The sequence below is a fragment of the Aspergillus alliaceus genome (assembly GCF_009176365.1).
Source record: "Aspergillus alliaceus strain CBS 536.65 unplaced genomic scaffold BDW43scaffold_102, whole genome shotgun sequence".
NCBI lineage: Eukaryota > Fungi > Ascomycota > Eurotiomycetes > Eurotiales > Aspergillaceae > Aspergillus > Aspergillus alliaceus.
This window is the reverse complement of record NW_022474785.1, coordinates 40,035-61,705: the sequence shown is the minus strand read 5'-3', so window position 1 is coordinate 61,705 and position 21,671 is coordinate 40,035. Positions and strand designations below refer to the sequence as shown.

Genomic DNA, 21,671 nt, shown 5'->3' with positions numbered 1-21,671 from the left:
GATCAGTAAGCTTATTAATCCATTTTATAAGCTCTTTGGATTGTTGGTTGTTGAGAACTCGCTGACTTTCATATTGGTCTTCTTGTGACCCTTGTACGCCACGGTGCCGTTTCGATAGTGTAGGTCGGCTTACACCAAACTTTTCAGCAATTTTAGTATAATTTATCTTCTCTCCTGGCTCCAACGAGTCGATATAGCCTAAAGCCGCTTCAATTGAGCTCATGATGAAAGAGTTGTAGTGATTTGAAATCTATGCCTAAAAGTCGGTGTATAGAAAAAACGTTCGTCAGGTGGGACCGTTCGTCAGGTGATCACCTACGGTACCCCAGAACGCTACGTAACTACCCATTTGAATTGCTCTTCTCTTAGGAATAGCGCCATCGTAGCCGCTTTAATCACTCTTCTCCAAAACTGCGAATGTATGAGCCCCCAGGTGTGTCAGAGGTGCGTCAGTCGAGGACAATGTGCTTCGTCTTCTCTCCGTTCCTGCCTTCTTTGGGAAACAAGTTTGTTTTGTCCAACCGAGAACTGCAAGTTGATTTCGTCACTCTGGCACCTATTTGCTTCTGCCTTACCTGTGCGGTGCCCATCGACGTTGGCCAGACAGACGTGGCTTCTGCATTGAGGAAGAGTTAAGGACTACGCTCACCTCGACACAAGGTATGCAACCTTCTACCTTTGTCCTTAGGAACCAGTTGTGGTTGTAAACCCGATTACTGACTCACCTTACCATGGCCAGTGCCAAACGACACTGGTCTGGACGTAGCCCAGCGGCAGCTACTGTCGAAAGGAAACGCGTTTGCTTTTGCCTTGAGGACAAAGGTGGGCAGGTACTGATTCAGAGGAACTGGCAAAACGTTAATCAGGAGCAGTAAGTAGCTACCAATTCTCTACAACCCTGAGCAGGAGTTAAATGAATCCGACCTCTTAGATTGACCATGGATAGTTATGACACAAGAACCGTGCACCCGAGGGAGGTGCTGCGCCAGGTTGCCGACTCAATGAATTGGCAGCGAAATGAACTTTCTGTCACCCTCCCTGCGCACACTACGTGGAGGGCTGCCATCCGAGCTGCCGAAGCAGCCCTCGGCGATATTGATGAACCGATGCTTTTAATGCCTCGCGGAACTGGGAACCGTCGAGTACTTCGGGAGATGGCACGCCTATCAGCTTCGGAATCGCCCTCGGGAAACGGTTTAGGTCTCCCAATTCGAACAACTATCGATCTAAAAACGGTGGAACCCCGCCCGCCGCTGAGTACAGCAGCTCGCGAACGTCTCCGCAAGATGGCTGAAGAGGCTGCCAATACGGAATTTCGAGATCCGTACGTATCACTTCGGCCGAAATTAGGAGAAAGTTTCCTTCCTATTGTTCGTGCAGATCTTGTTTTACGAGGGGTGGACAGCAACGACACCGACCCTCTCTGCAAGCTTGAAGGGATTGATATGATATTCGATGCGGGAGCCCATCGGACCATTATTGTGGAAGACCTGCTCTCCGCTTCTTTCCAAGAATATCTCAAGGGATCGGTTCACGATCCATACCGCTCGAGCGATGGTTCGGTCCTACAGGTTAGCGTTACTATGGCTTTTACAAATTGCCCTGTGGTTATTGAAACTGTTGCCGTTATTATACCGAAAGCCAAGATGCCGAACGAGCGGGTTGGAGTATTATTCGGACAATCCTCATGCATTGATCGACTTAGCCTTCGGAGTATACCTCGGCGGATGCTACTTGCAAAGGGGGCGGTGGTCTCAGACGAATTCTGGGGGGATATTGTGGCGGAGGAGTATCTCAACCTGGACGATGAAATTGTCTCTCTCTGAGAAGTCGTCCGCAACACATGCGGAGACCAACTCCCAACACAAAGGAATATCTTGCTGCCGCATTATTATCATTATTGATCCAGACAATCTTTCTTCATCCTTGTACTAGTGCGCAGTTTGGAAGTGGCTCGCTCATGTAGAGTCTAGTTTTAGTGGCTATATCCATCTCGCTTAGCAATACCACAACTTCGTTGTTCTCAGTCAAACGATGGCACGTCGCTTTCTAGAAAACCTTTGAGATCTAGTTGATATGTCGGCTGTGGAAGTAAACGCACCTGACCGTGGGCGGTTAGCAGGATGCTTAAAACGGCCTCGAGTGCGGCCGTCCTGGGCCGCTTGCTAACCGTTTCCTCGTTAAAGGAGTTATTAAAGAATACTCTGTGGAAGCCATTAAATAATATATTTAATTATATCTGCATGTTTACTTTAATTTAGAATCTCTATAGTAAAAATGGATATATATAAACTTATATTATATTCTTACTATTACACCGAAAATACTTTCTCTAGCTGGAAGAAACAGACTTACTTTTTCTTCTTATACTCCACTAAGAAAATGCTTATAAAAAATGTATCAAGATAAGAACTAAGGCAGCTGGTGAGATATTGACCGGGACTGTGATATTGGTGGTGCAATAATACTATACTAGTTTGGGGAATTGTCAGTGTGCGTGGCCGTTGGTAACCTTGGTAAAATTTCATTTTGGCTAATTGCTCGATTCAGTCCGCCGTAAAATCTCATTGGAAGTTGCTGGCATACATGCAGAAACCTCAGGCTGTTGGCGCTGGGTACTTGTATGAAGACAAGCGGGCTTGCATGAGCAACACTGGTTTATTGGATCGAGATATGAGATATATAGGAGCTTGTTCGACACAAAAGAGAACAGTGCTTTTCTTGTATGATCCTAAGTATCTACCTAGAAAACACTGACAGTGGTTGCGCATTCAGTGAGCGGATGTCGGGTTGTTTGTCCGGTTGACTCCGAGTCCATGCAAGGTTTGCTGTGCTTATTCAGTCGGTACCCCTTTTTGAATGCCTTATAAGGCATCGCCGGATGCACTTTACATATCAGTCACTCAGACTCATAAATTCGATATCTAAACCGCTTAAAATAGGTGATCTACACCTATTCAAGCTTTATTGGCTGCACAATCATTCATTTCTTGCGACTACCAGCTGAGTGGTAATGTGCTAATCAACAGCCTTTCTGCAAATTTCATGCGATTTCCTGATACTGTTTGTAGAGCACCCTGAGCACTGCACTTTGGCAGCTCAGCTCAATTCACACAGAACAGAATCTTAGTGTTCCCAATAAAGAATTTGAAACTCTCTCTTCATCAGTAGCCAATCCTTCATGTCTACCCCCCCCAAAAGAAGTTCCATCTCCGCATTCCAAACAAACGTCCTTCCTAAAGTCTTCGAACCATCGTGGAATGTAATGGTACACCCCCAAGTCTGTATATATTGGTCTCAATACACAGCTAAACGATACTCTTCCTCCTGTGAACGAAGTCTGTAGGCCATACCATGAATAATTTCCGAGCGGTCTGGCCCGTCTACGATTGCCGCTTAATCGCCTTAAAATTGCATATAGTATCTGAAAAGCATTGCGAGATAGAGCTCAGGTTGGCCAGGATAGTTCCAAACCTCTCTTAAGTGTCTAGCGGTCCATAAGAGTTCCCTAAAAGAAGTAGAATGCTTCTTCAAAAGGTGCTGGAATAGTCGTTTCCGGCAAGTGTCGAGGGTCTTCTGCAGCCTGCATAAACTTGCGCATCATAAGGGAATAAGGGAGAGACAGGCATTCTTGTCGAAATTTCCAGCCATCTTTCTATCCTTAGGCTAGTTGAGCTTTGCGTTGGGAACTCTTTTGGAGGGCAATTCCACGCTGGCCTTGCAGGAAGCAAAATGTATACCCGTACTGAACTGTCTAGTATATTCCTTTTCACCTCGGATTCCTCGAGAAAGTTTCGTTGGTTCAAGTACAGACCAGACGCATCTCAGTCTTCAGGCATGCATGCTAGTAGTAAAGAACGAAGAGAGTGGGTTATTCATTGTTGTTATCCTCATGACGACACTATTGACCAGATCCAATATGGTCCCGTGATCCCGTGACTATTAAGCATTGGTGGCTTTATGCCAATGCCATAAACTATATATTAATTATACATACTAGCCTAGAGTACATTCTCGATTTACTAACTGCTAACAAAAGTCTGGCGGTAGAGGGCTATTGTAGCTACATGCTTTTAGATATTTGGAAGGGAAGTAAACTGCGTAAAGTAATCCGAAATGATGATCGGAATACGCTTAGACTGCCAACGAAACAAGCAACAAGGCCTGTATTGGAGGGCCATATCAAAGGAATCGAGCGCTTTGTTCAATTCAACAAAGGCCCCTATTCACTAAATATGGTCATATGCCCGCGGATCTAGGTAGTACCTGGTCATATTTAAAACCGAGCATAGCTGTCATACAAAGGCACCGCTAATGGGTGGGAATAGTACTAATGCTGCTGCTGCTGCTACTCCTCCTACGACTACTATTGTATCCCGACGAAATGGCACAGATCATGGTGAAATGTCGGATGAGATCAGACGAGAACATGAAGATACATGCAAAGTAAACGCGTACATTCTCTACATCTCGGGTTAGCCCAAATCCGTAAAAAGTGTTCCACAATGATATTCTAACGACACGTCCGAAATACTGTGTTGATTGTGCAGGGCTAGTCTCAGCCACTTTGCGACGTAAGGGTGATATCCAACACGTTTTCGCTCTCTCCATCCTGACCGATGGCGCAAGCCTCCCTCGTCGGGTGGCTTGCGGATGCGTCTACGAGTCCATGCCACACATTACGCAACCAAATGTTTCGAACTCGACATCAAGGAACCATAACCATTGGCGGCTTGTCCGGTGCTGAGATGCGGTTTTAGCGACGAGACAAAAATACGACAATTCCATACTGAATCACAGCTCCTCATCGCAGCGATATTAAAATACTCCATTACCAAAAGTGTATTTCCGTATCATGCTCCCCTTATAAGGTGGGTAGAAAAAAAGGGGCATTATGGAGTAAAAGCAGAACAGTTTTACAAGGTGTGACCGGTGCGCACTCTCGATTTCTCTCGATTGTTTGACGTAAATAACCCATAAAAATAGCTCGCGCCCTTGAGATGTTAGTCTAGACAACAGAGGAAGATGCCAGGAAGAACCTTGATCGCAAATCCAAAGTATGTGTCACATTGTCTCCACCCCTTTTGCTCCTCCAGCAGCGCTCTTTCAAATATGATGCGGGGAATGTCTTAGTAATAATAAACCCTAGCAACCGTAGAAATCTGAAATAGATAGTGCTTTCTTGAATTCTCCTGAAGCCTGATCAAGCCTCTATCGTAGCTCTGAAGCTTACCTTACATCGAATGCCGCCTTGACTTTGCTTCTGTCCCTCTTTAGTATCTTTGGCGTTTCTATTGGATCGAGGTCGATCTTGCGCCATTCATCCCCCACCGCACTAAGTTACCCTTAGCTAGCGTAGACAGCTTTCTTGCTCCTGGGGGAAGTACAAAACTGCCCTGGAACATAGCTGAGCGTTGTACTACGCAGTAAATCTTCGGCAATTCGGCCACCACCCGGTGTGGTTTGATCAGGTTGCTGGAATGTACAACCGAGCCCTATACATCGTTCCGGGGTCATAGCCACGGCCCTGGTAATGTAATGGTAAGAGTCGGTTACTTTACTAAAGCGTGTTTTGAACGACCTTTGCTCATTACATAGTAAACTATCGCATGGAACTTCAAGTCTCGCAAAATGCACAAAATAACGTGAGTGCTGAGTAGTGGTTCTGCTTGCGAGTTCGTGCATGAGCATGACTGTTGTGTGCTTGGGAGCGCAGCTATGCCGAAACTAGGATAACACAATCACGGTATACGCCAATAATATACCGGCAGACAGGGAGAAATCTTGTTGTGGACAACCCCAGCGTGCAATTTCAGTGGGTCCTGGTTCTTCAACCAGAGCTATGTCCGTCCTGTATTTCAATGCAGAAGTTCTCCCAATTTTATTCTAACCAAAGAAGGTCCCGAAAGAGCGAATGAAAACGCAGAATACTCTGATACTATGTACAATTTGGGGATATCATCATCAAACTTAATGGGTAGCTCCCTCCAAAAGAGACGCCGAAGCCGGCCGCAAAGGCAATGGGGTCGGTTCCTCATAGACAGGGCTTAAAGGAGTTGGCGGCGCATGAATATACGACTCATCAGACGCAGCGTGCCGAATCTGAGGCCACCTTTCCGTGGGTACCTGCTCCGCGTTCGGTTCAGATTCCGGCTCGACGATCTTGAGCTTCTTGTTTTTCTTCTTTGCCTTACCCCGTTTCCGGAGCGGGCCCCAGGAGAGAAAGTCATCATCCTTGGGCTCATCGTTGGACTCGGGCTGACTTTTGGGCTGCAAATTGGAAAGAGAACTTTTCTCCTCAACAGGAAGCGTCTCCTCGGTAGGTTGAGGAGAGCAAGACGGAGGAGGCGATGGCGTCAAGGGCCAATCATCACTAATCGGCTCCGTATCCTGTTCGCGCTCATAAGACCGGCGTTCATCATCACACCCAACGGCACCCTCCTCTTCCCCAGACCCATCGTATCCATGAGCCAGCTCAACCTCCGGCACAACATCCTCAAAGACAGGCTCCTCCTCCGGCTCCTCAGGAATCGCCTCCTCCACAATTCTCACGGCATCCCCGTTCGCCATCGAATGCACAATATGCCGTCCCCCTTCCAGCCTCTGAAAATTAAACGCCGCCAACTTCTCCGAATAAATATCCACCATAATCTGCACCAACAACCGATCAAACACCGGATCGCGCCCAATGACCGCAAGAAACCAATCCCGCTTAAAAACCTCCACATCGGCCTCCAACTCATCCTCCATCTTCACTCGAATATAATCCTGAAACCACGTCTCATCCCGCGGCAGCTTCGAATAAATAACCCTCGCCACACGCAGAATATCCGGCGTGGGCACATCACGATCGAAAACCTCGATATAATGCTTCGCATGCGACTCGAGTCCACTTAGCCCATATTTCCTGGCGGCAAGGTACGCCAGCGCGCTGCGCCGATATTCTATCGTGCGTTTTGGGACCGCTGGATCCGGGCCGTCGCGGAGGGTCTCATATTCGCCTGTGTAGAGGTAATGGACGAGGGTGTGGCCGATATCTTCGTCGACGTCGAGACTAGAGACGAATTTCAGGCTGGGGTTGAAGCCCTGTTCGAAGGCTTTGTGGCTGCGGCGGAGCTGGGGGAATTGCCGGAGATAGAATTCCGGGATTATGTATTCGTCGCGGCCGATTATGAGGGTGACGACTGGGGCTTTGTAGGGGCTTTGTTTTCAGTCTGCGATTAGTGGGTGGTTTAAGTATATCTGAGATGGGGGAGGGAGAGGGAGCGAACCTGGTGGTTGGTTGGGGGTATTCTCTGACTTCGGGGTCGAGGTAGGATGTTTCGTCGATTGGGTCGAGCATTTTTGCTGGGGGTACTGTATTCTTTTCTTTTCGTCTGCTTGAATCCTATATTCCGTCTAAAAAGACAAGAACAGCTAGAATACCAATAACCAACCCGGAGAATTTATCTGTGTACCCCGCGCGCGCTCAAAACAGGACAAATCGCCTCTTTAAAGATCCCATGCGATTCCTCTTCTTTTGTTTTTTTCCCAGGCATATTAAAGACGTGAGAAATTGAGTCAGGGCTTGGATGCAGGTATGAGCTGTCCAGTCACGCTATATGAATGGGGGGAAAGTGTCGAATGGGGTTTCCGGACCACGTTGGGCTCCATCCTCGTCACTCTTTGTATGCATGCGAGGATGCCTTTAGGGCTGTGGGCCTTGGGTAGGAGCGGTGCTGATTGGGTGGGGACGTCGCCTTGGGTTGAGGTGGAGGAGTTGTATCTATTGTAGAGGTGAGGAAGTGAGGAATTGCGGTGGGATGTCGTTTTTATTTTTTTTTTTACTTGAAATAAGCTCAATGTGATGAGGTTGATTTCTGGTTATTTGAGATTTATGGTTGTATAGAGGGTTTAGGTTGTGGAACGAATTCCCCCGTGTTAGAATCTTGACGGAGGTTTATGCGCAGTGTGGACGAAGTGTGAATAAATAAAATAATATAGAAAGAAAAATAAGAAAGAATATAGGACAAAAGCAAAGAACGAAATTTGGGGGTGGGTGAAAGAAAGAGAGCGCCTTCTTTAGTTGCACCACCGGGTCTATTGAATCTTGACTATAGCGATCTTTTTGACTGGGGCAAACCGAGCATCCTGGTTGTCACTCTGGCAAAATTGTAGTTTCTTGAGTATTTATGTAAGGAATAAAGCCCGCTAAGAACCAGTGAGAATTAGGATCGAGCTTATCGTAAGGTTTTACTACATTTATGAGTTCTGCCTCCCTTCGCTTCTATATATATATATCCATGCAAGAGAGATACACAAGATGCGTTCAGACAAGTAATGAAATAAAAGAGCGCGCCAATTAACTCCGAGATCCATAAATTTAAAGAATGCTATCGGTATCACCATTCGATCATATGAATCGCTATATCGTCAAGAAATGTAGCTCACGCTACTCGTCCGATGCCGTCGTCGCCGTCTATGGGAATGTGATCGGGAACTATGTGTCGATCCCACTTCACTATCCGGATACGTAGAAGTGTGCCGAAGAGATTCACGACTGACTTTGAGTGATGATATCTCGTTAGTTGCCAGCTCAGGCGCTGCGATCTCTGCAACCGGGGTTGGCGCTGGAAGTTGAGCGGCCGGGGCTTGTTCTATCTTTTGGGTAGTAGAACCGAGGTAGCGGGGAGGTGGAGTTTGGACGAGGCCGACTAGATGGATCAATGAGCAATCTTCTAATTGCCTTGAACTTAAAAGCAGAGGAGAGTCCCTACCTTGGAGCATGATGTTGTCCCAGATAGACCTCGGCGGCTGAAACAACCCGATATTCTGAATGGCGCTCTCGTCCACGCCTGGCAAGTTCATCCAAACCAGATACGTTCCACGGTGGATATCTCCCTCTATCCGGAATGGGTGCAGTTTCTCCGGGACGAGTAGTGGAGTAGGGACAATGATGGGCTCATAGGCCGGGATAACCAGATGGAAGAAGGGTTGTTTTCTGCGTGGGTGTCGCGTGGCATAAACGTCTCTGACGGACGACATAAAGGCAACCAGGGCGTCGAGGTCATGCACGATGCCGATAAAATTCCGACCTAGGAGACCCTTTGTCCGCAGTTTTTCTTCAAAATGGTACGTCCAGTCCGTGTCCGGATGGAAGACGAAGAACCAGTCAAGCTCGTTGTTCGACTTTTCGATCTTGGATTTCAGCATCACATAGATGTTCTCGGCAAATGCCGCTCCACCGGCAAGTGCAAGCTCCGCCCTTTGCGTCTCGCTCATGCTCTTGAGATGGCCTGCGATCGCGCGAAGCTCGCCGACCCCTTGGTAGGTTGCGATCGAATTGGCGATGATTCCGACAGCCCCCACCGTGCCGGTAAAAGCGGTTGCGTAGATAGCCTTGTCGCCGAACGAGTTCGCGGCAATCTTGATCGTCTCGATGACTTTCTTTACGGTGTCGCTTGTGACATTGAGCTTTTGACCGACTTCTTGTATCGTTTTCAGAGCATCGTTCGTTTGTTCCGCTAACTCGAGCACTTTTTTCTTCCTTTGCTCGAATAGCATCATTTCGTAGATGTATGTCCGCTGCGTTGGCGGTCTCGGTCGCAAGATTCCCCCAATAATACTTTCAACGGTGAACTATCATCCGAGAAATGTTCGACTTGTAAAACGCGCTCGGAACAGGGTGGATTAGTTGGTAAACTCCGCAGCTCGGGCGCTATGTTGGATCTGAACAAAATGTCTGTAAGAACGAACAAGTACCTCCCCTATCCTGTTTAAGTAGAAACTCACATAACAACATGATGATACGTACGAGAGACAACTGTAATTAAGTCATATTTTAATTTCCCGTCCCCATCCAAACACAAGGTCCATAATATAGGGCCCAAATTATTTATACAGGAATCAATTGGGTGCCCCACAGCCTGATCATTGGCTCTCCGCGCAGACACGTATGACGCTCCATTTTGCTTTGCTGTATCCCAATGGAGCCACCGGTGTTTGATTGGAGACGAAATTGTTTGACAACTAAATTACCATCCTCGGGCCATGAGCTGTGGGTGAGCTAGGGATGGTATACTCACATTATTGTTGCTGATCGTTGGGTTATACCTCTATCCAGAGAGATAATGGCAAGTTGACTGTTGGTTGGTCTGTGCTTGATCTAATGGATTTAGAAGCTTACCGCTCTTCGGAGGCTTGTTAGGGTTCTTCTGGTGAATTATTACCTTGATAAGCTTCGGTACATTCGGCAGCCCTGACAAGGCCGGGAAATTGTGGACCTGTCGCTTGTAGGCAGTCTTGAAACATATCAGGGGAACATTCGTTTGACGGCATTTCGTTTCACATCTGTTCTACTCGATCCGCCTTGACAGTTCGGGCTATTGCCTTCAGGTCTAGTGCATCGCTCAAGACGAAAAATGTTGTCGTTTGTGTTATTATCGACTTTCCTATTCAGGAGTTTCTGGGGGTACGACAAGAGTAGTTCTCTGTCCGTTTACTCGATTTAGCCTGCCGTACCCGCCTATTTTTATTAGCATCCGTAGCCCCTCTTAATGTCCAGTGGGGGAGTAGTCCACCTTTCGTTCTCTCACTGGGCGTCACTGAAGGTAAGATATCACGATGAACTAGTCAATATACTGATTGCTTGAGAGCGACAAGCCTCCGTCGTACGAGTCGGAAGATATTACCGAGAGGGTTTTACATAGGGTGAAAGAACATGGTCTAGACTAGGCCCGGTGCCTCATTTGAGCCATGATTGAGGGCGTGGTTAGAACTTGGGCATCAGCTTCATCCCTGCGCTCCATCCCTCCAGACATTCCCGATAAAAAGATAACCAGGTATTAAATGCCTAATCTCGACGAGCCTGTTTACCGTTGGATGTCAGATAAACTCTTCACAACTAAGGTGTGCCAGTATTGAGAAGGCAGCACTATCCCTCCAAAGCAACCACGCTGTTGGAATGTATATGTAAAACCATCCATACAAGTTTATGCTAAGATATGGTATACCTCTACTGACAAATGGCTGATACTTCCATACTCCCTTCCTTTAGAGCTTGAACAGAGAGCTTGAGATATGGATATATATCTAAACGTCTCTGCACAAGGGCGAGATTATCGGTGCAAAAATGGGTAAAAAACCCGGCTGCTACCATTTCCCTATTTTATCGTCGATGGTCTCAAGGTAGGAGGGGCTCTCTACGTTCGCTATGCATTAGGATAAAAATAGAAAAACGTGTATAGGCCCTTTATAGCTTCTGTTAAAGCTTTACGGATTTCACCGGCGAAGGAGACCCGTGTAACAAAGATTTCAGATTTATATACACTGGCTATGACCCTGAATCCAAGCACCCTAAAAATTTGCCGAAACTATAATGTGCCGAATAATGACAAGACATGGGAGGTTATGGGAACACATGTACGATGCTCAAGGATAAGCTAGCAACCTGCAGTGTGAGAGAAAGGCTCAATACACGTGCCATTTTTTGGGTGCTATACGCTGAGATATAGAACATCCAGCACAATTGTAATGCATGAGTGTTAAAAGATGTAGCTACATGATGTCTCGTGAAGGTACACTGCTTTGTATTAATGCGGAATGCAGCGTGGAGAAATGAGAATATGTGTCTTCTTACTTGATCTCATATCCTGAGCTGCCTTCCGAGTGCTGTACTCCACTGCCTGTCCTTCCCATACTCTTACTTTGCCAAAGTCTTTAGGTCTAACTCTTTCATCATAGCTCATGACTGGATATGTAGTCTCCTGTGATCGTAACAGTTTCATGATAATACGTCTCCCATTACCTGTCGTTCAGCTATGGCATAACAACCTAATTCCATGGACCTTCTCCCTTTGAGTACTGGTTCCTCTCATCCAGGAATATGGCGATGTTACAACGGCCGCCGAATATGCAGGCACCAGTGTAACAGACCAGTCGTATATGACCGATACATAAACTCTCGAAAGACCCGGACACTTCAAAGTGCACTCCTACTCCTCATACGCGCCCCTCTCCCTCCAATAGGTCAAATCAAAAGAGACCCTAAAACTGCCCTCCAGTCCATTCGCCATGAATCTCTCGAAGCTGGCACTAGCCACTATCGCAGCATATGCGTCACTGGGTCTTGCAATGCCTGTCAACACCAACAGCACCGAAGTAAACCAGCGCTCATGTTGGTTCATCTGTTTTGTCTACGAGCCCATATGCCCAAGGGGTTGGGTAGGTTGTCGCAGATCAAATGAATTTATAATAACTGACAGACACCTAGCATAAGGAGCGACAGAACGATGTATAGGTTCTTTTATTTCTGTTATGTCATGACAATTTTCTAATAGGTTGATTAGGTCTGCTGGACATGCTGCCGCAATAGTGATCCTTGAGTATACCTGGTAATCTTTCCCAATGGGCATACAAACATTGGCATGATATGTGGCTGTCTTCCTTAAAATGAAGAATTGGAACCTTGGAGATCTAGGCTCAATTGGCATCTATAAACCGATTTATTGCATTTCTTGCCGGAACCTGTGTGGTAGACTTCTACTAGTTGAAGGCTGAATTCTGAATGTTGACTACGCTTTCTCTATCAATTTATAATACAGACTACCTTAATAGAAGCGATTCATAACTTAATGCTTTAATATGCTCCATCATAAGCCACACCCGAGGCTGTGGCTGCGACTTGCTCTTCTAGTGATATCATCCCTTCACGATGATATCACCTTCTGTCCGCTCCCTTTCAATACCCCTACACTCTACCTTTGCAGTATATAACGCAGAGCCTTCATCCAGTCTGCTCCGGATTCCTCAATCTCGGATTCTGCGCATAGGCTATGGCATGGATCAGGCTACATGCATGAACGTAAGTATGTAAGACGACCTATGTATCACAAGCTCGATGCGAATCAGCAACCTTGGCAATAGACTATATTTCACACAACGTCAAATCGTTCCCAAGTCTGGTTCGTGCACCCCAGGATCAGTGCTGTACAAAGCGTCTAAAAAAAATACTTATATTAGAGACACAAAAGCCCTTTAAAGGAATGTCTCGTCCCCGGACAATCTTACAGTCTTGCCGTCGTTCCACTATCTCCATTAAGACCATGCTCGGTCTATAATATCGAAATTATTAATCTTACCTCCGTACTTCTGTCAACCGAGGTCAGAGCACATAACTCGAATGCACCGTCGTGAGGGGTTCCGACCCATACAACACCCCAGCCCGATATCCACCATTCCTGCAGGACAAGGATCAACCACGAATCACACGATCCACGGCCCTAAAAAGTAATGTCGTCGTCACTTCTAGACAATTTACCCAGCCAACCACCACCATATCTACAACTCGGTAATCCCAGTCAACCCCCATCACCCGACAAGGGTCCATCTGCACAACCACAAAACCCACCATAACTCAGTGGACACGGCTACGTCGATCCGGCAGGGGCCTTTTTCCCCCATAAGTCCTCGCCAGAACCGCGTACCACGCTCTCCGCCTCGTACTCCCCAAACCACCTCCAAAATGGCTAAAGAACACCACCTCGACGCCCTAGTAATCGGCGCCGGCTTCGGCGGCATCTACTCCCTCTACTCCCTCCGCAGAGAAGGCCTGAAAGTCAAAGCAATCGAAACAGCCCCTGACGTCGGCGGAACATGGTACTGGAACCGGTACCCGGGTGCTTTAAGCGATACATGGAGTCATCTGTACCGCTTCCTCTTCGATCGTGAACTACTACAAACCTATCCCTGGAAGAAATGGTACCTTACTCAACCCGAGATACTAGAATATCTACAACACGTAGTGGAAAGGTATGATCTGAGGAAAGACATGCAGTTTGGGACGACGATGCGGTCTGCGATCTGGAGCGAGGAGACGAAGACCTGGACGGTGAGGTGCGATACCGGGGATGTGTTTTATGTTAAGTACCTGTTCACGGCGCTGGGGTTGCTGGTTAAGGCGAATTACGCTGGTATTCCCGGTCGGGATGTCTTCAGGGGGGAGATTCAGCATACCTCGTCGTGGAATCCGGATGTGAAGCTTGAGGGCAAGCGGGTTGGCGTCATCGGGGTCGGGTCATCGGGTGTACAGGTTGTCACTGCTATCGCGGACACGGTGAAATCTCTGCATGTTTTCATCCGCCGGCCGCAGTATAGTGTTCCCTCGGGGAACAGGGAGGTTACGGCCGCGGAACGGGAGCTGGTGAATAGGAACTATGCGGCTATTATCACCGATGCACGGACATCGACGTTTGCGATGGGGATGCCGGAGCCGAACAGACCGTTCATGTCTGTGGCGCCTGCGGACAGGCAGGAGATGCTCGAGGAGCTCTGGGCGGCTGGGAACGCGTTCCGGTTTATGTTTGGTGGGTTTTCGGATCTTGTTGTTGATGAGGCGGCGAATGATGAGGTGTGCGAGTTTATCCGGGGCAAGATTGCGGGGATAGTGAAGGATCCGCAGAAGAGGGAGGTGCTTACGCCGCGGGAGCTGTATGCACGGCGGCCGCTTTGTGATGATGGGTATTATGAGAAGTTTAATCGGGAGAATGTGTTTGCGGTTGACGTGAAGAAGGATCCTATTACGGACATTGTGGCGGAGGGGATACGCACGGCGGATGGGACTGTGTACGAGCTGGATGTGATTATCTTTGCGACTGGGTTTGATGCAGTCGATGGGTCGTATGCTAAGGTTGATATTCGCGGCCGGGAGGGTACAAATTTGTATGATATGTGGAAGCCTTCTGGTCCCAGCTCGTATGTCGGGGTGTCTGTGCATGGCTTCCCGAATCTACTGCTGGTGAACGGGCCGCATATGGCTTTTGCCAACATCCCCCCGGCCACGGAGACAAGCATCGACTTCATTCTGGATTTGGTCCGACGGGCGGAGGAAATATCCAAGCAGACGGATTGTGGATGTCAGATTGAAGCTACGAGGGAGGCTGAACAGGCTTGGACAGAGCTGAGTAGATCATCCACAGCGGGGACCCTCTTTGAGAAGGTTCCATCGTGGCTACTTGGGAGCAATATCGACGGGAAAGCTCGGTCGGCTCCCTTCTACTTTGGGGGTTTAGGGACCTTTAGGGGCCGACTGGCTGATATCAAAGCGCGCGGGTTCGAGGGATTCCAGAGTCCATTAGGTCCTTCAACTAAACAGGCACGACTGTAGATACATCAGATTCATAGGATAGCGGATAATGCTTTATTGGATCTCTTGGAGTAATAAACACGTTTCGGGGGACATGCCGGAGGTATTCGTGTAAGCAAAATTCCATTGACCGTTTGAAGCATAAATACTAAGAGACTAGCAATACAAATAGTGTCCCGATAATGTAAACACGAGCCGTGTGAGACTGGCCCTTTGGCTCAATGATAAAAGACAATGCACGAGGGCTCGCAAATCTGATAAGTCCATGACAACCTTTGGCTACTCTCCGGCGGACTGAAAGGAATATGCTGGGATATGTCCAATAAATACCCTCCACGACGCAAAACACGAAAGCTTGAATTACAAAAGAGGGAAGAGAAACAATTCACAAGGCCTAGCAAGGAGTAACATTCTGTGGGTCTGTAGAGGGCCCTAGACATTCACCTGAAAGCTTGGGGCAACGCCCTGTCGAGAATAGTTTCTAGATTCAATCGACATGGTCCGGAACGAAGAGACTAGGGCTTTATAGCTGCCTTCGTATTGTATATTATCGTCGGGCCGCATATTATTGTATTGGTGCAGTACGTTAGCGACTTGCGCCTCGCCCCTGGCGCATAACCGGCAGGAGCCAGTGCAGAGTAGCAGGTGAAGCGTCTCTATCATGCAGTCTGGTTCGTGGAAAGAGATACAATGGTATTCTATAGTCACCGGGCAGTGTGGAAAGGAGCTTGATGGCTCATCGAATCTGTCGAGAAACTCAGACGGTATAGTAGCAGTATAGACGTAGAGAAATTGACCTTTGATCGCGAGCAGGTTGACCTTTTTACAGTCAATACTTAGAAGAAACTCTGTACGGTAGAGGTGTATACCTTGAAGGACTTGGACGCGGCCCAGGTGGTGTGCTCTGTACCGCCACCGGGCGAAAGGGCCAGGGTCGACACTGTAGAACGTGGCGCGGCATATTCAATAACGCCTGGCATGTTTAACATTACGTCTCTGATATTTTGTTGGTTCGCCTGTTCCCGTGCTCGCTGCTGCTGAGCAAGCCCAATTAGGATCGCCGCGATATATGGGTCTTCGTGTTTATTACGGGGCTGAATGGAGCGTAGCAGTTTCTCTCGGATGTTGTAAACGGGTACGTTGGCTCGATTGGAGCGGGAGCCATGAAAATTGCTCCGCCGAAGCTTTTGTATACTGTCATAACTAACATAGGCGATAATTGCTGAGCCCGGATCTCGAGAGAAAACACGATCCGGTAGGAGGGGCACCCTAATCCGGTGATTGAAACGGAAAGACAGGCATCCAAGACTACAATAGCGTTAGCCGCACGATCCGCATTCTACGACGCTGGGAGTCTTACTGTAAAGGACAGATATTATAGGCAGCAAGGATTCTTTCAACGGTGAGCTTGCTGGACTCTGCGCCTCTTCGTTCTTGTAGATTGGCTATAGCATAGAGGGTGTCGCAATAGAGCTTCGTATTGCGGACATGATCTAAACAACCTGGACGTGCTATCCTCCGTGGCCGTCTTTGTTGAAGAGTGAAGTTGCAATCCAAAAGCAGTAGATGAGCTTTGGTCCAGAGTAAGGGCTGAATGTAGAGACGTATGCCTGGGTATTGGCGAATAATCGCATAGAGCGAGAGGGGCGAGCCAGGTCGCGGCAATGGAGGACTTGCAGAACCATCCTCCACGTTTCGTTTGCACCCGAGACTGCTCGGCATTTTGCCGGGTCGGTTTGTGATGGTGCGCACTAGCACTCGATAATCAGGGGTTTTGTAAAGGGAGGCTGTAAACTCCTGTGATGTGGTGACGTGGAGAAGCGTGTAGGTTTGACAATCGACCCATTGTGGGCTCTGTAGAAGAGTGCGGTGGCCACCTAACTCGCTACACTACAAATCTCGACGTAGGTATTACATGTTGATATCGATCATATGCCGCATGATTCCATGGGGCTTGCTTAGAGGCGAACCGGAATCCTAGAAAGCGCAGCCTGAGGCTGCTCCAGAACCACCTACTGAAAGTTGAGATAAAATAGGCCAAACCATATACGGCGCCCACCTTTCCCCTAAATTGTCACATATATCACAAAGATATACAAGTACCCTATAGCAAAATGGGTAGCTCTTCACAAGCCAAGTATAAACCCCAATAAACCACTTGACCAGAAAAGGTCCGAACGCTGGGCGGGTACTACTATGTTTGATGTCAGTGTAGGCCCTAGCTGACAACAATGAGAACTGTTCAGGTGCCCTGTGTAAACGTTGATCCAATAATCAAAGTAATATTGAACCATTAGAGACGGACGACTGGATCTAGCTATGTAGGCACAAACAGACTACCTCAGCACTGGCGAGAAGATTGACCTGACACACAGTAATCAGAAGCACAAACGCTAGAACGACTTGGACTCGGGAGTTTAAAAGCTGTTAAATATCATTATTCTGAAAGGCTATAAGATCTAGGCCCGTACCTTTTACATTAAGTGGTATATAGATCTCAAAGCCGACGCTCTATGGTGGAATACAATGATCATCAGAACTCCTTGTTCTATCCCGCGTATTTGACCCCGATTCATCCCCTTCAGGCTCAGAGTCCAACCGCCTTTGAATTCTATCCCAGTCCGGCTGTTCGCCTGGTTGCATATTTACAACTACCTCAGTTATTACCGCGGCTCGCAAGTTACCTTCCTGTCGCAGATTCTGTGCAACATGGCGTAGTAGTAAAGCCCGTATGGCGCCATGCAGCTCGCTTCGTCCAGTTCATGAAGGTGGTATAGCCGGTGGAGCTGGTGCTGTCCCGACCATCTTTGCCCGTGCATATTTTATCATTTGCTTGAATGATTGAGCACGAATATTGTTCTGAATCATCCAGCATATCCGCTGTAAGGGTACAGAAGGGCCGACGTAGACTCCGTCTGGATGGTACATAGCCAGAGACCACAAGTCTTCGAGTAGGGCGGACTAAGACAAGAGCATGGCGTATAAATCTACACAGATCAAGTTACCTAGAATGCGCATTTGTCTGTAGTATCCTGGGGACTCATCTGGTCGCTCTATGCCCTCTTCAGGGTCATAATTGGCATCGATAGCGAGGACGAAGCCTGCGAAGTCGCCGGGTGGGACGAACTTTGTGGCAGCAGAGTATGAATTGTTCATGTACGAAGCGACACTGGCATCGTCAACGACGAGGAACACCTGTTCATTGAGACAGTCTTAGTCCGAGAATGAGGTAATGGCATGATCACTGAAGTGTCTAGGGAAAATACCAGTCAGAGGTTAGTGGTCCGTACGTATGGAAATGGATTGTATACTCTCTTCTTTGCGGCGTCAAGGTCTCCCTCCGGAATCCCTAGCTCCTTCCCATTCAGCCAATGTAGTTTTAAATACGGCTTTATAGCACTAGAGCCTGTTAGAGCTCGTCCCCAGTCCGCAGCATGCGTTTCAAACTTTCCAAGAGAACCAAGGAAAAAGCAACTAACCATTGAACACAACTACGCGCGATTTCATAACGGGGCCGAGTACATATTCATCAAAGACACTTTGTCGTCGTAGCTTCCGTTTAATCTGGGTATTCCGGATGATCTCTTGGGTACTCAGCCTCCACAGGGTCGATCAGCTTGTGGTTACCGATAAGAATGATTGTGTCGTCTAATGCTGCGAGGGCTGTAGTTACAGTGAGCTTGCCTGCTGGGCCGGGGAACCCGTTAACAAAGTAGGGGTGCGGGCATAGTAAATGTCGACGGAGGATCACTTGGATAGGGTTGTTAAACAAGCTGAGGTTAGAAATCGCTCACTTAATGGCCGAGAGAGTCGGATAAATGAGATTCAAGGAGTTAGTAGAGTCATAGTCTTGAATCAACCAATCGGATTATGGACATTGCATTGTTACCAATGAATCGAGAAATTAATTAATTAATTAATGTTCCAATAACCAAATAGAGAACTAATAAATAAAATATGCCCAGTACTAAACCCAGTATCACTCTCCAACAAGATCAAACTTCGGCCCTCGTTCAACAGTCCTCTCACGACGTAGTCGCGACGTTTCCCGAGTGATCCGGTCCACCAATTCCTGTCGCTCAGTCGAAGTAGGGATCGTTCTCAATCTGCGCATCGGCGCACCGGACTCCAGAGTACCCTCCTCATCCGTTGGCGCCGCACCTTCGCCAGCTTCATCTTCCCGTCTTGGCGTCGACTTCTCTAGCACCGCCGGTTCGTCCTTCTCCGCTAAGGTCGCGGCAATACACTCCTGCAACTTCTTCTCTTCCCCCTCATTCGCGACAAAGGCAAGATGAGAGCGTCGATATACCCCAATACAGCTTAAGGTTAAACTCGATAGCTCGTATGCGAAGAGGACAGGCAGCGCATAACCGAGCTGCGGGTTACATCCGCCGGACCAGATATCGATGAGGATTTGATACAACGCGTGCGCGGGGAGGGCATAGGCCCATTGGTAGAAGGCCGGGGATAGTTCGAACGGGAGTAGTATAGAGGTTACATTCAACACGATCCATGTGATGAGAGCCATGGGCACGAACGGAGGGGGTAGCCAGACCGTGAAGACGTCTAGGGTCAGGAAGTTCAGGTGGCCGAACAGCCAGATTGCCATCCAGGTTAGGACGAACTGGTTGCCGTTGACGTGCCATCCTTTGCGGAAGGCCCAGATGCTGCCTGCTGCGCAGAGGGAGCCGACGAATGTATACGCGGCGGAAAGGAGTAGGCGGAAGGTGACCATGCGTTTTGGGGATAGCTTCATCCAGAGGTTCAGTTGTGCGTAGAGGCCGTTGACTGTGCCCAGGAAGAAGAAGTCCTGGATTAGGATCAGGATGAAGACGAGGGTGTTGTAGATCAGTCGCGAGCCCTGGATGGTGGGCTGTATGTCTACTGCGGTTAGGGTCCATGGGGAGGTGAAGACCTCGACGGCTGCGGCGTCTGTCCTCGGGAGCGCCTGAAGCGCACCGGTGCCGTTGAGCTGGTAATATGCGACGCGTGCTGTTTGCGATAAACTGTCAAGATTGCTAGCGATTGCCGAATCGGCGACTGTCGAATACCGCGCCTCGTTCCAGATATAAATTAGTACGTCGCTTTGATTGTAAGATGCAGCATCGCCGCCTGTTAGTGCCGTGGCTAGTCGGTCTGAAGCGTTCGGGGTGGTGTAAAGTGCGGCCCAATAGTCGACATTACACACTGCGGACTGCAGGGTCGTTGGCGACTCGAATTGCTGTGGTGATCGTTCAATCAACGTAGGGAACCCTTCTCCTTCCAGCTGTTGGTAGGCCTGGCGAACGGCAGTTCCGATGAGACCACCATCGTAATCCACGAAGACAACATTTATGTTATGAACATGGTCAGTTTGGCGAAAGAGAGAGCCGAAGAGATATGAAAACAAAGCGAGGAAAAGTAGCTGGAGCAGGGCAAAGTTAAGGCCCGCGAGCTTGAGGAATTGTAGCCTCGAGCGACGCACCGCCGGGTTGGAGATGCTCAAGCGACGCTGTCGAGCTTTAGGATAGAACTGCATCATTATAACTTATTAGGCATCGTTATACACTTAGTCTTCTGTTAGTGCCACGGTACTAATTGGCTTAAATGCTGACCCGTCAGGAAAAGAAGGGATTGAATGTTTTCTGCCGGGAGCTTCGGATGACACACCACTTTTAACTATCACTGGCTCAACCCAGTTTGTGACCTTCCTTTCTCAACGCTTTACTTAAACCTGACGCTACTAACTAATGTAGAGCGGTGACCATATCCTCTTAATTAGTTTCTTGAAATACGAGACTTTGCTCCAATCATCGATCGTAAAGGAAATTATGGGTGATTGGTAAGCTTCTCCTAACAGCTTATTCTATCTTTACTTAAGCTTATTTAGCCGGGTATAATATAGAATGGCGGGAACCTCCCATTCATCGTGTACATGAGCAAGCACTAGGTACCTTATGTGGGTATGTGACAAGTGAGGTCAAGCTTGAATCCGCGCTTATCAAATCATTACCATCCAAACTATTGTCCTGCTTTCGGACAGCAATTAAGGTGCGTCTAACCCGTAATGTAGACAGCCTATTAGGGTGTTGATCAACTAGATCTAGAATCTCGGACACCCAACTTTGGGTCGAAGACAATAACTCAGTTCAACGAAGTAGCCTATCCTCCTCCTTCTAGAGTACGTCACACCTCTTTACCCAGATGTCTGGCCTCAAAGCCGGAAGTGGGGCGGAAGCATCCTTCCGGTTCCCAGTGGTAAGGAAGCAGTGCGATTTGCCATCTTGGTTCGATGTAACTTCATCTGTAGATTCTCCATTATACACTAGCTTGGCAGCTGAACTTCTTGCATTACTTACCGAAGTCCGCCTGTACCGACCCAAAGCCAGTCTTGGTAATCCCACACTTGCATTGGATTGTCTCCTTGCCTAACTCAGGAGAGAATTCGCAGTTCTGACATGATTTCGAAGACCTCCGTATGCCATCCCGGCTATCTATTAGCAGGATTAAAGGAGCTTGAAGGGCACAAATACATACGACTTCTGTTTATGAAAGTTCCGACTGGGGTATG

General features: G+C 48.0%; 7 protein-coding genes across 7 annotated transcripts; 3 read left to right on the top strand and 4 right to left on the bottom strand.

The window, feature by feature from the left end:
* Positions 1-731: 731 nt before the first annotated feature.
* BDW43DRAFT_317188 (uncharacterized protein) lies at positions 732-1,826 on the top strand (the record flags this gene model as incomplete). Its single annotated transcript, XM_032048481.1, has 2 exons — positions 732-871; positions 947-1,826. 2 exons carry the CDS (start codon positions 732-734, stop codon positions 1,824-1,826), a joined length of 1,020 nt encoding a protein of 339 aa, XP_031893910.1.
* A 4,144-nt stretch (positions 1,827-5,970) lies between these two features.
* BDW43DRAFT_317187 (uncharacterized protein) lies at positions 5,971-7,342 on the bottom strand (the record flags this gene model as incomplete). Its single annotated transcript, XM_032048480.1, has 2 exons — positions 5,971-7,201; positions 7,272-7,342. 2 exons carry the CDS (start codon positions 7,340-7,342, stop codon positions 5,971-5,973), a joined length of 1,302 nt encoding a protein of 433 aa, XP_031893909.1.
* Positions 7,343-8,412: 1,070 nt separating this feature from the next.
* Positions 8,413-9,546, bottom strand: BDW43DRAFT_317186 (uncharacterized protein; the record flags this gene model as incomplete). The annotated part of the gene is made up of 2 exons (XM_032048479.1): positions 8,413-8,693; positions 8,757-9,546. 2 exons carry the CDS (start codon positions 9,544-9,546, stop codon positions 8,413-8,415), a joined length of 1,071 nt encoding a protein of 356 aa, XP_031893908.1.
* Positions 9,547-12,051: 2,505 nt separating this feature from the next.
* On the top strand, positions 12,052-12,277 carry BDW43DRAFT_317185 (uncharacterized protein; the record flags this gene model as incomplete). The annotated part of the gene is made up of 2 exons (XM_032048478.1): positions 12,052-12,201; positions 12,251-12,277. The coding sequence occupies 2 exons, from the start codon at positions 12,052-12,054 to the stop codon at positions 12,275-12,277; spliced, it is 177 nt and encodes a 58-aa protein (XP_031893907.1).
* Positions 12,278-13,349: 1,072 nt separating this feature from the next.
* BDW43DRAFT_295052 (flavin-containing monooxygenase) lies at positions 13,350-15,617 on the top strand. Its single transcript, XM_032044015.1, has 2 exons — positions 13,350-15,232; positions 15,294-15,617. The coding sequence occupies exon 1, from the start codon at positions 13,502-13,504 to the stop codon at positions 15,140-15,142; it is 1,641 nt and encodes a 546-aa protein (XP_031893906.1). The 5' UTR covers positions 13,350-13,501; the 3' UTR covers positions 15,143-15,232; positions 15,294-15,617.
* On the bottom strand, positions 15,554-16,843 carry BDW43DRAFT_317183 (uncharacterized protein; the record flags this gene model as incomplete). The annotated part of the gene is made up of 3 exons (XM_032048477.1): positions 15,554-15,940; positions 15,991-16,429; positions 16,482-16,843. 3 exons carry the CDS (start codon positions 16,841-16,843, stop codon positions 15,554-15,556), a joined length of 1,188 nt encoding a protein of 395 aa, XP_031893905.1.
* Positions 16,844-19,083: 2,240 nt separating this feature from the next.
* On the bottom strand, positions 19,084-20,763 carry BDW43DRAFT_295051 (SNG1 family protein). Its single transcript, XM_032044014.1, has one exon. It carries the CDS (start codon positions 20,640-20,642, stop codon positions 19,101-19,103), a length of 1,542 nt encoding a protein of 513 aa, XP_031893904.1. The 5' UTR covers positions 20,643-20,763; the 3' UTR covers positions 19,084-19,100.
* Positions 20,764-21,671: the final 908 nt, after the last annotated feature.

Excerpts from the sequence above, each read along its gene's own strand:
- BDW43DRAFT_295052 (XM_032044015.1), top strand. The coding sequence starts at position 13,502 with ATGGCTAAAGAACACCACCTCGACGCCCTAGTAATCGGCGCCGGCTTC.
- BDW43DRAFT_295051 (XM_032044014.1), bottom strand. The coding sequence starts at position 20,642 with ATGATGCAGTTCTATCCTAAAGCTCGACAGCGTCGCTTGAGCATCTCC.